Source organism: Gadus macrocephalus, chromosome 8 (genome assembly GCF_031168955.1).
Source record: "Gadus macrocephalus chromosome 8, ASM3116895v1".
Lineage (NCBI taxonomy): Eukaryota > Metazoa > Chordata > Actinopteri > Gadiformes > Gadidae > Gadus > Gadus macrocephalus.
In genome coordinates, this window is record NC_082389.1 from 4,527,543 (window position 1) to 4,542,523 (window position 14,981).

Below are 14,981 nucleotides of genomic sequence, written 5' to 3' on the forward strand. Positions count from 1 at the left end.
CTCTATATAAGTCTCTCTTCTGCAAGTCTTTCGCACGCGTGTCTATTTTGAAATAGGGTAGCGACTATACGCATTGAAAAAAGTTCTGGAGTTATTTTAAATAGCTTATAAAGTAAGAACAAGAGCTCTGTCTAAACGGGTCAGCAGCTCTGTGTGTGTGTGTGTGTGTGTGTGTGTGTGTGTGTGTGTGTGTGTGTGTGTGTGTGTGTGTGTGTGTGTGTGTGTGTGTGTGTGTGTGTGTGTGTGTGTGTGTGTGTGTGTGTGTGTGCGCAATCATTCTGAGCCATCCTCTGTTTGAATGCTAAGCTAATTTAGTCTATATCTTTGCGATGAGCAACCATTGGTTGGAAGGTAAAGGGAATTTCCTACTTCCAAATAGGAAGGAATGTGTGCGGTGTGCTTAAAATCTGTGTCCCGCTTTTGGAGCAAAGAGATGTTTCCATAATTCTATGATGAAGACTGCTGACAAGTAATAGATACGCAGGACAGATAACCACCCCTATTCTCACAACCCTTTTCTGTTTAAACATCTAGCTTCATTTGGTGGTCAAAGTGTCCGCTAAGTCCACATCCCGGGCCAGCACAGGAAGCCTGGTGTGGCAGACTCCATCGCAGCTTACTGAATATAAACACATTGGGTCTCGCGGTACATTCATTATATTGATATCATGGCCAGATACAACGTACAGTATGTTCTTGTCAGAGGGATGACACCTTGACCTGAGGGCAGTGTGTTATTTCCTTATTAAAGGAGACGTGTTCCACACATTCCCTTCAACCGACTCGTTCACATTTCCATCCGACCAGTGTGGGGAAAAGCTGTGAAAAAGTTGGTTGACTTGTATTCACCTAAACTGCAGGGCTGCAAATCTGTGCCTCTTCAGTCTTGAATCAGTGCTGATTCTGTTGCTACGGAAACCACAGGGTTAGCCGAGAATGCGGGAGAAAACATGGACAGAAATGTTAGCACTCAGTAAACGTAGCGCCCATCACCACCAAGATATATATCTCTTGTTGGCTGCTAGATTAATATGACCTTTTATACGATGTAAGGCTATTTTGCAAGATAATTTGTCCATATGAAACACCATAAGGGAAAGATTTAGCTGTGAGGATATTGTTTTGTTCGCAGTACTCCCTAAACACTCCTTGGTATTCAGGCTAGCACCCATTGGTTTCAGCAAACCGGTTAATATGCCATCATAAATAATAAACACAGTAAAAGAGGTTCTTGCCTTGCCGTTTCTTGGTTATTATTTGTACAAGTTATCACAGTGCTACAAAGGTTGACAAATCCTTCTGTCAGGAGGCGGGAGTCAATGTGGAGATCGCTCAGGTTGGCTTCAAGTGAGTTTGCGTTTCATTTGTCCTTTGGCGTATAGTCTATTAACAGACTATAACTAAGTCGTGGCCCTGTGGGATACTTTCTATTGGGTGCCCAAGTTCTCTCAGAATGATCTTACCCTAATTTGCACTGATTATTAGGGTGATGAAGAGGATGATGATAAAGATGAGGATGATGAGGAGGAGGATGATGCTGATGATAAAGATGAGGATGATGAGGATGATGAAGATGATGAGGATGATAAAGCTGAGGATGATGAAGAGGATGATGATGGGGAAGGTGATTGTGAATGGTTATGGAATTAAGAAGTGATCTCGAAGATTTTCATTGAAATAAATATTTGCTAAATCTATCCTTTGCCTAATGAGTTAACACAATGGTGTTTGAGTCCCACTGATGAAACACCATGCATCTGCAGTATAATTAACGTTACAAAAATGGGCTCGGCAAAAATAACGAAAAGGAGATCTTCGAAGTTTCCACTTTAACTACAATGTTTCCACTGAATTGGCTCCAATAAACGCATAATCCCAAATACATATTCCCTCGATCCATCCATCATGTTAGCGTGTCTTTTGATGATTATACAACATAAACCTCTTTTTAGACAACGCACATTTGAAATGCTGATTCCTGTTTTGTGTGTTGCATTGCCCTCCCAAAGCACTAGCGCACACGCACACACACACACACACACACACACACACACACACACACACACACACACACACACACACACACACACACACACACACACACACACACGTAACAGCAGACCAATGTCACAGCGAGGGCAGTGGTGGGAGCACCTAAACCAACAGCTTTTTCCCAGGCGCGGCATAGGGATCCCAAGCTAACACTCCGTCTGCACACAAAGAACATTGTGTACAGAAATGCCAATATCAGCGACAGCCAGATACACAATGCACACAGGCGAAGGCCTCGGCTCTTTCCCCTGCCATAGTGGTACCTAAGCAATTTCCTGCTACCGGGAATTGCGCCTTCCCTCCGGTCAATAACCAACAGAAGTGTACGACCTCTCAGCAGGATGAATGATGAGGCTTTCTTGCATTCAGCTATGAATGGATTTTTGTAATTATGGGAATACATTACACAGAGACATGATAGTAATAGTGATGGTAATAGTTGCTATGTTTTGATGGACGTGTGTTACATGTTAAATGGACTGCGTTTATAGAGCGCTTTTCTAACCAGTGGGCACTCAAAGTGCTTTACGATGTTGCCCAACATTCACCCATTCATGCACACATTCACACAATTAAACACTGACCGCGGTGGAAAAACACGCAAGGCGACAGCTAGCTAATTTGGAGCAGCTAGTGTGAGCCGTCCGGCTCGGGGAACGAACTAGCAAAAATAAAGCAGGAAAAAGCAGAAGAAGCAAAAGAAACTTGCCACTCGTCTGCGTTGCGTTGCGCTGCAAGTCGCCTCGTGGATCCCTTTGTAAACAAAGTTTGATCATAATAAAGGATGATTGCCAACGCAGGCTGGGATTACTTTGTTTGGGGTTCCGATCATCGAGCCATATCAACGCTATTGATGCCAAGGTGCGTGTTTGTGTGTGTTGCTGAGATTAGATTTGTCAGGGCATTAGAGAGTGATTAAGATGGTGAATGCTGTGAGCCATCTGTAGCCATACACTTTGCTGTGGTTACTGCTGGATTTAATTGTAGAAATCTAATCGTAAATATGAAATGAAAGTATTGGACAAGTCATTTACTGCCACAGCGGGCCTGTGTCCCGGTGTGTCTGATGTCAGACTTTATTATGGTATGTTAGTGTTTATAGAGCAGCCCAGCTAGTATTTACTGGCCGCAGTGTAACAGTGGATAACGTAGACTCCACGTAAACACATCTGTGAAGGCTGGGATATACACGACTCTGCTTGCGTTTCTTATGTTTCACTTAAGACAGCTATTTAAGTGTGTGAAATGTTAATATCTTTGAGCTATAGATTATCTTGCATATCTCGTTGGCACGGCAAATACACACAACATTTTTCGGCCAACCGATTATTTTATAATTTCTTTCTCAGTGGCTTCAGATTATTGGGTACTGTGCAGTTTTATAACTGCTACAACAAGCATGACACGCAGCACACATTTCAGGCACCAAAGGCTCGTTGCATCGGCCCTCTGTCTAGATTTTATTTAAATCCCGACAAGAAAACTGAGCGCTTTCTGTTTGGAGTTGCATGCAAATGCCCTGTCGATTTTACATCTGTGTCCTCTCTCTGCCACAATCCACTTTCATACTCTAATCTCTATCGTCTGAGCGCGGCTCCCTAAGAGAAACTGGAAACATTTCACAGCCAGTTCACACCAAACAACAGGTTCATCCTCAGGGGGGGCAATCGAAGAACATGGTGGGTGGGTGGGGGGGTTGGGGGGGGGGCTTCTGGCAGATGCCGGGCAGATACCAGCGCCTCTGCACCGCGACCCACCCTCCCTCAAAGAGCTTCTTGTTGTGTCATGAGGCACGCAGAGCTCCTCTGATCCGTCTTTCTCTGTCCTTTTCACAAATCGCCGTTCAAAATGCGCGCTCATACGTGCGGCGTCGTGCGTGTCTGACCCCCCGACGGCCCGGGATGAGCCGAGCCAGCCATCCCTGACACAGAGCACGGGTCTGTGGGGCGTGTGGCCATCCCTGGGGGGGGTGGTGGGTGGTGGTGCTGGTGGTGGGGGGGGTCAGATAGTGGACCCCTGCGCCACCCCTGCTCCCGAAGCGCCTGCCTCCGCTCCGCTGTGGCGCAAAAGGCTCGGGGAACGTGACGCGATCCCCGCCGCAGCAGAATGCGCTCCATTGTCCCGGTGAAACAAAAGGCGCTCTCTACCATTGATAGGCTGCAAAACAGAAATCTGGCGTTGCCTCCGAGAAGCAGCAGGGGTGTCATGGTGGCTTGGTTTTTTTTAATGTGCAGAGGGGTGCGTGCAGTTAACTCGATCCTCGCCGTTCGGAACTACAGGCAGATATCAATGTTCTGATGTAAAATAGTCGCGACTGAATTTACTGGTTCTTTCCTGAAGGCTGTTGTTGTTTTTTTTATGTTCTTACTGAGCACTTACTGTGTTTCCAGTAAGGCATTACCCTAATCAGTGTTTCTCACACGTTGCCGAGTCAAAACAATAAACCGCACTTCAAAAATATAGGAACAGGGTAGTGGAATTGCTTCCTACTTTTAGGAGATGTCATACCACAAGATGATTTATGTGATGTGTGCATGTGGGGCGAAAGAGATTATTTTGCAGGCTTTAGTTCGATGGCAGCTTCATTTGTCTTTGATTATTGTTTTTGTAATAATAAAAATAACTTCTCCTACACTCTACTATTTTGAATGCATAAACACGGTTGTATGAAGAAGATGGATAGCAGAGGCAGAGGTAGTGTGCAACTCTTTTAGAGCAGAGAGCAAGATGGATAGTCAACACAAGAGTCATAATTCACGTTTTGGTGAATATTTCCAATTTCTCGTTCCTAATTCACGTTCGGGGGCGGTGGCGAGTTCCATTCGTCCTTGTTTGTCTTTTATTCTCTCTCTCTCTCTCTCTCTCTCTCTCTCTCTCTCTCTCTCTCTCTCTCTCTCTCTCTCTCTCTCTCTCCATATCCCATCATGGAAGTAGTGCTCCTATTTCCTGCCAGTGGGGCAGGGCTTGGAGCAGATGGCTTCTGACGAAAGGGAAGGGCTTTGGAAGGCAGAGAGTGAGCAACAGATGGAAAGGCACATATGCCTCCCAGCGCCTGCAGCTTGCCAGCAGTCCCGTGACTAACTGTGGGAAGATTGGGGCACCATCCCGGGTTTGGGAGGAAGGTAGTAGCGGTTCATCCGCGGTTGAAAAATAAAAAAATACCCCCCGAAACCCACCTGAAATCAGACCATCTGAACATGTTGTGTATTTGAAACAGAGCAGGGTACAAATGAAGCATTATTTGGATTTAGTGTGCTTATGCCCATGTGACTCTGAGCGGGCGTGCTGAATCAATACCGCACTCATTACTCTTTCTAGAAGCCAGAGAAACGGGAGGCTGGGGGAATGTGTGGCAGTCTATTACCTGAAAACCGGAGATATCCCCTTCAACCTCTTTCTCGGAGGAACAGTGACAAGGAGAGGACAAACGGTACGACCGAGGCGGCAGGGAGGCCATAACGTTGTCAAGTATTACAACGTATGCGTACACCTGGCCCTGCTTTTGGAGGCAGGGCCCCGCGACGAGAACTAATTGAGAACACGCACGTCTATTTAAAAGTTTCCACAGCTGCGGAAATTAAATTGAAACTTCTCTAATAGCTCGGGGGCTCATGCCACAGTTCTTTTACACCATCAATCCCACCCCAAAGGACCTACCTTCCTTCGGCTCGCTGGAACCCGGGTCAGACAACGAGACTGAGGGAGACCTGGTTTAATCGTGTGAGACACATTATGTGTATAGCCGTGTGTGTGTGTTTTCTGCGATGACGGTATTACTACCATATGGTGTGTCAGAAATCGTATCAACCCCCCAAAACCAAAAGAAGATATGTTCACTCGGCGACATGTGTGCTCAGGAGGTAGAACGGGTTGGCTGGTAACCGGAAGTTGCTAGTTTGATCCCCGATCGAACTAGCAAGGAAGGAGCAAGGACCGCTGAGGTGTCCCTGAGCAAGAAACCTCACCCTTACTGCTCCTGATGAGCTGGCTGTCGCCTTGCTGGGTTGACTACACCGTTGAGGTGTGAATGTGTTCATGAATGGGTGAATGTTAGGCAATATTGTAAAGCGCTTCTGTTTAGAAAAAGCATGGTATAAATGCAGTCCATTTACCATTTTTCTTCATATTTGTTGTGTTTTTTAAATGTTCCCCGTCAAAAAATGCCTTGATGCATGGACGTTTACGTCAGCACCATAGGTGTGCGTGGACCCGGTTCTATAACAAACGTCACCAGCCTTAACCGACACAGAGAGAGAGCGATGTCACGGTTTTGTCTCAAGCTTAAACCTAAGGCGAGACGGGGTGAACACACGGTGTGTACAGCATTAGCGCCGCCGCGAGCCCGGGCGCACAAATGGTGTATTGTAGCTATATATACACCTCGGTTGATAACAACTACTCCTCGCTCTCTCCTTCTCTGGAGATAGATATAGATCTGGATGTGACAGTAATAGCCTGAACACACTTTGATGTTTACATGTGTTTTTCCTCCGGGGACGACGACAGGGAGAGTCGTGTCTGCGCGGCATGTCGAACATGTGTCTGTGAAGAATTATCACCCAGCTCCCACATTCCATGGGTGGATGTCACCCTCTTGGCCCTATGACAGCCTGTCCTCTGGCATTGTCTCCGCTACCTTCAAAGGACAAACTCAGGCACCACGCCAGCCTCTTGGATCCCAAGTGGAAGTTTTGTTCTGTGTGTGTGAACTGTGAAGGGTGTGTGTGTGTGTGTGTGTGTGTGTGTGTGTGTGTGTGTGTGTGTGTGTGTGTGTGTGTGTGTGTGAACTGTGAAGGTTGTGTTTGTGAAGTGTGTGTGTGTGTGTGTGTGTGTGTGTTGGAAGAAAGCCCATCAAAAGTATGGTATCGATCGAGAAACTGTGCTTTTCTGTACCGCATATGCTGCTTTCTGAGAGCAGATATAGAAGTGTGATTTATTTGTTTATTTCCAAACGCCCCCCTCCCCTCTCTCTCGCTGCTGGTTCTTGACGTAATTCGGCGTCTCGTGGGTGGTGGATTCTCCGGTCCGTCGAGGGCGGTTTAGTAACGACGCCATGCTTTTATTCTCAGGGAATCACGGCAGAGGAAGTGTAACGTGACCCCTATTAATGTTTATACCCCCGTTTCCTGCATTCCCTGACTGGAATAACCCAAAGTTGTCCCACTGCTGCGCCCCCCCGCCCCCCACCCTGACCCAAGACTCGCATCATCTGGTCATGAGTGTGTGAACCTGGTGCTCCACAGGCCTCTTTAGACACACACTCACACACACACACACACACACACGTCACACACACACACACACACACACACACACACACACACACACACACACACACACACACACACACACACACACACACACACACACACACACACACACACACACATACACACACTCAAACACACGTATATACACGCACACATATACATACACATACACATACAAAGACACATACACATAAACATACACATACAAAAACACGTACACATACATACACACATACACATATACACACACACACACACACACACACACACACAGTCACATTCTGCTGGACTCTTATTTGAGGAGCGTGTCCTGGCAGGCCCTTTATCTGTTCGTAGAACCGGCCCATACGAGGCCCCAGATCCAAGCTCTCTCTCTCTCTCTCTCTCTCTCTCTCTCTCTCTCTCTCTCTCGGTCTCTGTCTCTGTCTCTGTCTCTGTCTCTGTCTCTGTCTCTGTCTCTGTCTCTCTCTCTGTCACTCTCTATCACTCTCCCTATCACACTCTCCCTCTCTCTGGCTCTGTCTCTGGCTCTGTCTCTCTCTCTGTCTCTCCCTCTATCACTCTCTCTCTCTCTATCACTCTCCCTATCACAATCTCCCTCCCTCTGGCTCTCTCTCTGTCTCTCTCTCTCTCTCGCTCTCTGGGTCCATTTGCTGATTCTATTTGTTCCTCACTTGGGCCCGACTTTCCTTTCCTCCCTCCCCTCTGACTTCAGCAGTTTGTTTGATCAACCGCGTCGTTATGTAGTAATACTAGCGGCCAAGTGCTTTGCGGTCCGTTATATGGGCCTGTATTGGTCAGCAAGAAGAAGGGGACAGAGAGTATCTGGATAACTGTATGAACGCACTGCATTGCCAATAACGGTGCTTTATACAACATCCTTCTCATTCCGTGCACAGATGCATTATAGAGGCAGGCTGTGTTATTTGATCATTTTTTGCCAGTCGCATGGAGACGAGGAGCCCGCGGAGCACATTACCATAGTACATTAGGCATGAATACTATAAGCAAGGCCTCGGTTTATCATCTCCCTCTGAGCCTCCGAGAGAGAGAGGGAGGGAGGAAGAGAGAGAGAGAGAGAGAGAGAGAGAGGGAGGGAGAGTGAGAGATTGGGGGTAGATTGAGAGAGAGAATGTGGGGAGATTGAGAGAGAGTCTGAGAGAGAGAAAGAATGGGGGAGATTGAACGAGAGAGTGAGCGAAGGGAGAGAGAGAGGCTAATGACTGCAGTGCTGCAGCATTTTGTAGACAGGTACATGCATCACTGTAAAATGAGGATTCAAATATATGCACTGCTTGGTTTCTTTGAAAGACATGAAGCATCTTAGCAACCAAACAAGGACAGCCAAAGGCTTTAGTAAACGAAATGCGCCACAGGTGAATACGAATAATGGTTGTTTATCTTTTGGAGGCTATTTTCAAATGCATACTTCTAAATTAAAAGTCACCCGACGCAGGAAGCATATGGCTGCTGTTCACCGCCATCCAATGGACTTTATGGCCCTTGGTATTAGAGCGACTGGAATTTGCCGCGGTGTACATTAGCAAACCCGGCGTTGATGACTTCCTCAAGGCAACGTCTCAATACATTCTCTGATACTTTTTTCTTTTTCTTATGCGATTTTCTTTTCGCCTGGCAGGGGAGAAATGTTTTGTTCGGAAGCCAAAGACTTGCTTCGGGTGGGTGAGCTGTCCTCGATTTATCATCTTCTTTTTCTGTTCTTGTTTTTTTCCATTGCAGGGAACTGCTGGTCTCAGATAAAATACTGTAGTACTGTTAAGTGAATGGGAGGATTAGGACACCTCCTATTGGCTGTCGGCTCATCTCAGGACTCTGCTATGCGTATAGAAAAGGGGAAAAAAACACACTAGGGGGATAATCAGACCAACTGTTGTGTAGCCATGTTCCCAGTGGTTATGGAAAGACACGGGCACACTATTTATATCATCGTAAGATGCTTTTAGCTACTAATGAGCTGCTTGAACATCGTATAGCGAGAAATAACTTGCATCATAGAGCTTGTGCAGAAAATGGAATCCGATATGTTTGAATGTTAAATAGTCTGCATTTATATAGCGCTTTTATCTCTAGCGCTTTACAATATTACCTGAGATTCACCCATTCATGCACACATTCACACACCGACGGCGGAGTCAACCGCGCAGGGCGACAGCCAGCTCGTTGGTTTTCTGAGTTCAACGACTGAAAGGCCCGTGTTCGATATCATGCAAACCTACGGCTCTCTTCACGGCCGTGAACTAACCCACGGAGGGGCGTGTTCTGTGCGTCTGTTTACCCAGGCACTCATGGAAAACCATCCGTTTTGATGCTGCGTGGAGGACGCAGCAAGGCACTCCAGCTGGGGGCAGGATGAGACACTATGCTTCACACCTTACCTTCAAAAGACGAGAAAAAAAAATCAAACGAACACAACGGCAACAACAGTGGATGCTCTGAAAGCCTCGACTGAGGCCTCCACTGAGGCTTTCAGACGCAATCCCGCTGGTCGCTGGTCCGGAAGGACGGCCCGGGTCAGTGGAGCGAGGGAGCCCGGGCCGCGAGGCTGAGCCCGGCTGAGGGTGCCTGCCTGGCTGGCTGGCTGGTCTGTGGTGCTGGTGCTGGTGGTTGTGGTGGTGCTGGTGGAGTTGGATGAGGTGGTGGAGGTGGTGGAGGAGGTGGAGGTGGAGGTGGAGGTGGTACTGCTATTGCATCTCTATGGTGGTGGTTGCTGTTAATGGTGGTGGTGGTGGTGGTTGTTAGTGGTGGTAGTATTGTATTGCATCTCTATGGTGGAGGTGGTGGTGGTGGTGGTGGTGGTGGTGGTGGTGGTGGTGGTGGTGGTGGTGGTGGTGGTGGTGGTGGTGGTGGTAGTCGTATTTCTATTCCATCTCTATGGTGATGATGGTGGTGGTGGTGGTGGTGGTGGTGGTGGTGGTGGTGCTTAGTGGTGGTGGTATTGCTATTGCAGCTCTACCGGTGCAGCCAGCCCACTGGTTCCACCGGTAGGCGTAGCAACGAGTTACATAACCAGCGAGGAGGAGTTGGCGAGAGGAGTTGTCTGTGTGCGCGTGGGGTACTCTACTACACACACACACACACACACACACACACACACACACACACACACACACACACACACACACACACACACACACACACACACACACACACACAAAGACACACACACAAAGACACACACACACACTAAGACACACACAAACATCCACACACACACCCTTGTGTGTGGTTGGTTGGCTGTTGAGTGAAATGGCTTGAGGCGGGCGGTGTGTGTGTGTGTGTGTGTGTGTGTGTGGGGGGGTCGTGTTGGGAAAGCGTGGCTTCACTGGGAGCAGGCGGTGTGTGGAGGTGGCGGGACCGCGGAAGACAACGCCTCTCCACGGGGGTAGCACACGAAGAGTGACGCAATCCCGCACGTTAACTCCCGCTCTCCTACTTGGCAGGGATCAACTGCTGTCATTATTGCTTGCTTCGGCTGTGTGTTAGTGTGTGTGTTTGTGTGTGTGTGTTTGTGTGTGTGTGTGTGTGTTGGTGTGTGTGCGTTTGGGGGTTGGGGGGGGGGCTGGTTGTGTTGTGGGTGGTGGCTCGGGATGAGTCCATGTTTTTTTTTGTGTGTTGATGGCGGCGAGATGAGATTGGTTGAGATGCCTGCCGAGATGGGTCAGTGTGGCCCCGTTGACTGCGTCGTCCGGGGTCATCTGGTCCTGAGCGATGACTAACCCGACCGACGCAGTGTGGATGAATGGATGTATTGATGGGAACAGGGCGCCCTGTCAAATGTAAGCCTGCGGCCCCTGTTCCTCACCGGGGGGGGGGGGGGGCGGTATTTCTTTGGAGTGGCCCTTTTATATGTGATGCTCATTTTCTTCTTAAAAGGGTAGACTGTCCACCGTTTGAGCAAACCCTGCCTTCTCTTTAATCGATAACGGTGTGAGGGGAGGGAGTATCTCCTATGGCTGCGTTTGACCTTTCCCCACTAATACAGCGCCTCCGTCTGACCTTCTTCACGGGCCAGGCCGGCTATTGTTGGGGCGAAGCCAAACATGAAGCCGTTCTGCGAGACTTGCGACCCAGGGCACTTTTGAACGGCCAAAGCACATAACTGATTTAAATTCGATTTAGTGTGTTTTGTTTGGTTACCATGGTGTCTCGTTTGGATGTCCTGCGTAGGTATTTTGGAATTCTTCCGAGCCAAGTTGAATAGGATTTGGACACGCGTATTCGGAAAGCATAGAAATCGATCTATAAAATCTATAAAGTCACTTGTGTTGTGGACGGAGAGCCTCTGATAAGCTAGGCAGCTGTCGGTCTCAGAGTGGGGAACTGGGCATTCTGCGTGGGACTTTAAGCAGTCGACCATTCTCAGAGTAATTAAGCCACTTGTTTTCATCACGGTTGGAATAACCGTGAATAACCTTTTTCACTGACTTAATTCCCAACAGCGATCTATTTGTCGTTGAAAGAACCAAACCAATATCATAAGAAAAAAGTATTGCTTATGGTTCAAAAGTTCAATAGTTCAACTCTTTCAGTGTGTGTTTTGAGGAATAGTGAGTGAAAGTGATTTAGCTCGTTTTATAAGCACATGGATTTAGTTTGGATTGTCGGTTTTGGGAGGACTTCCTTCGAGTATTGGAATCCTAGCTGAACTTCTGTTCATGTCAGTCAAACTTTGGCACAGTGAAGCAGTCATGGTTTGATACCTCAGCCTCATACCTTTTTGATACCTTCTTCATTTCACAACAGCGCAATTACCATGTCGGTTCCAGACAAAGTGGGTGTATCTGAGTGTAGACGGAGAGATAAAGGAGCTAGCTAGACGGAGTGCTCCGTTCCAAACAGATCAAGGCTAACTATGGAAGAGTTTAACATAGATCCGACAAACCGAATCGATGGTTCCAATGTTAGGCCTGGACCGGGACCATTGTTTGGTTCATAGTTTTGAGTGTGCATTTCCCAACAGATTTGTTCAGAAAGAGAAACTGGGAAGTTCATTTTTTTCAAAAATAATAAACTTACGACGAAAACGGAAACCGACAATAAAAGTAAAAAACGAGTCAGACGGGAACCCCTCCCCCCACTCTTATTGCCTTGCGAAGAAGTGTTAGCGATATCTGAAGTTTCCAGCACTGGTGGCTCATACAGGAAGAAACACACCCTGACAGCTCTTATTCCCTTTCTAATGACTTCATAAATTATTCATCTTTTATTCATTAGATCGTAAATGATTGAGAAGGCCTTATGAATTTGTGGTAAACCATAGGCATCATAATATGGGAATCAAAGTCAAGTATAAATAAATTAAGTTGACGTGTAACCAAAGCAGCGCCACCGGGGAGAATCTTAAAACAACAATAACTGCAGAGAAATGTGTTGGAAGTCGTTCATGCTTTCTGCGGTAAAGTCCATTGTGAAGTAGTTAAAGGAAAATTAATCTCATGTTCTCCATTCTATGATTTTCCCTTCTTTAATTCGATGGAAGTGATCCTAATGTTAAATTAACGGGTTGGGGCGGTGAATAGATTGAAGGTGGCGGATGCGATATGTCCTTGCTGTTCAGTTTTACATATCGCCTCGATTATTGGATGTGCACCGAAAATCAATGAAGACAATATCGTGCAACAACCATTTAAAACTCTGTCCACCAAACTGCAATTCACTGTGACTTAAAAATGTGTCTTGTTTTCTCTCTCTCTCTTCTCTCTCTGTCGTCCGCCCTCGTGTTGCCTCACCCAATCACCCGTCTGGACGGATTCCCATCTCCCCCATCCAATGTGCAGGTAAGCATATAAAACACACAACAGCAGAGCACACAACAGTCAGGGGCGGCACAGCGTGCAGTTCTTTCACCGCATCCGACAGCAACCGGGGCTGTTGAGTCACCGGTGTGTGTGTGTGTGTGTGTGTGTGTGTGTGTGTGTGTTTTAAGATGGACGTGGATTTGCAAGCAACACATTTCATTTGCAGTAAGTGGGTTCTCGGCAGCCCCAGCCCCATTAGCAGCAAGCGTTCTCCCGTCACATTAGCCTAACGCTGTTATCTCTGACCTTAACTCCGAGCCACGGACACCTGAGCCGACGCCGCACTTTCGCTGCTTCTGCTCCCCGGCTATTGTTGTTGTGCGACATGGACGGAGGTCTGTGTGTGTGTTCGTCATTGCTCAGAAATGGGGAGAGGGATTGGAGGGTGCGATTGGAGGGTGCGTTTGGAAAGAAGGACGGAAGGAAGGCCGGACATCACGGCCAATGCTTTACTCAAGCTCAACGATGTTGAGGGGATAAGGACATAATCCATATAAGCCATGCACTCTGTGATGAGTTGGGTGATTGGGTTGAGGGCAGAGGGTTTGGGAGATCTCTATACTCTGAGAGAGAGAGAGAGAGAGAGAGAGAGAGAGAGAGAGAGAGAGAGAGAGAGAGAGAGAGAGAGAGAGAGAGAGAGAGAGAGAGAGAGAGAGAGAGAGAGAGAGAGAGAGAGAGAGAGAAAAGGAGATGGAGGTAGGGAGAAAGAGAGAGAAAAGGAGATGGAGGGAGAAAGAGAGAAACAGGGAGAGAGTGAGAGTAGAGAACGAGAGAGAGAGAGAGGAACTTGGGGAATGTTCTGGATGACGGGCCTTCTTGCTCTCGTCAGCGGCCTCTAGGGGGGTTCCCCAGATGTTTGTGCCATCCTCCTGACTCTGGCCTACTTCTGGGCCACTCCCAGACGCATACCAAGGTGTCCAATTGGTGCACACACACATACACTGTATTCAAACACACAAACACCCCTTCACACTCTCAGCCACACGGGGAACATTACATTTTGGCCTCATTACAGATGCTTCGTCGACACTGCTCAGCCAATGTTGTGTGTGAGCACCCGTCTCCAACATGAACACAACAATTACATGACGATGCAGTTATTGCAATAACCTATGTGTTTGAAATGATTTTATTTTGTGATGTACCGGGAACGCACCACAATGCATCACCCGGTAATTATCCCCCCTGTTAAATTACAGTAAAATCAGGCGTTGCATTGTCTGTAGCGTGCCATGTGCCGCAGACCAATTCTCTAGGTATTATGGGCTGTTTTTGATTATAGCAGACAACAAAGACAGTTGCCACCCCAGAGACAGCGCCACACCGCTCTCTTATCTCCACTATTTATTTCCCTTTGTCCCGCTGTTATTGAGCTCCGAACGCTAATGCTAATCAGACAGGAACGCCGCTCAATCTAGACCGAGGTGTTGATAATAGCCTGATTGTGCGTAGACGTGGAAGCGCTTCTAATTTTCTGCCTTGCTCGCCTGTGCGTGAGGCTTATGGAGGGAAAACTCGGCAAGTGGCAGGATGTTTTGCACTTCTGGGCGTGCGTGGGATTGTGTTATGACTTTATTACTAGTATGGACATTTTCACAATTTTCCATGGTGTCTGATGGCGAAACAGGTAAACCGGTCGTCTGGTTTTAAATACCTCCAGGATGCGATGTTTCTCATCGTCTTGCTACGGTTGCCAGGTTCGTCAACGGCCATTTTGATTTGGTGAGAGACTGAACTAATCGATTCAATTGCTGTGAAATCAGAAAAAGACCCATCGAGAAATACTTATGAGGAAGGCTGAATATTATTCTGTGCTTGTGTTACTTGTTTCGTACTCTTG

The 14,981-nt window shown here is 47.4% G+C and overlaps 1 protein-coding gene across 2 annotated transcripts in view; it reads left to right on the top strand.

Moving 5' to 3' along the window:
- agap3 (ArfGAP with GTPase domain, ankyrin repeat and PH domain 3) overlaps positions 1–13,257 on the top strand; it is a 15,607-nt gene extending 2,350 nt beyond the window's left edge. The window contains exon 2 of one of the 2 annotated variants that reach the window (XM_060058185.1): positions 13,121–13,257. In XM_060058185.1, coding sequence (XP_059914168.1) covers positions 13,121–13,218 — 98 coding nt within the window. In that variant the 3' untranslated portion in view covers positions 13,219–13,257. Of the gene's footprint in view, positions 1–9,622; positions 9,911–13,120 lie in introns of those variants that run through there. The other variant, XM_060058186.1, reaches the window with a different exon arrangement.
- Positions 13,258–14,981: the final 1,724 nt, after the last annotated feature.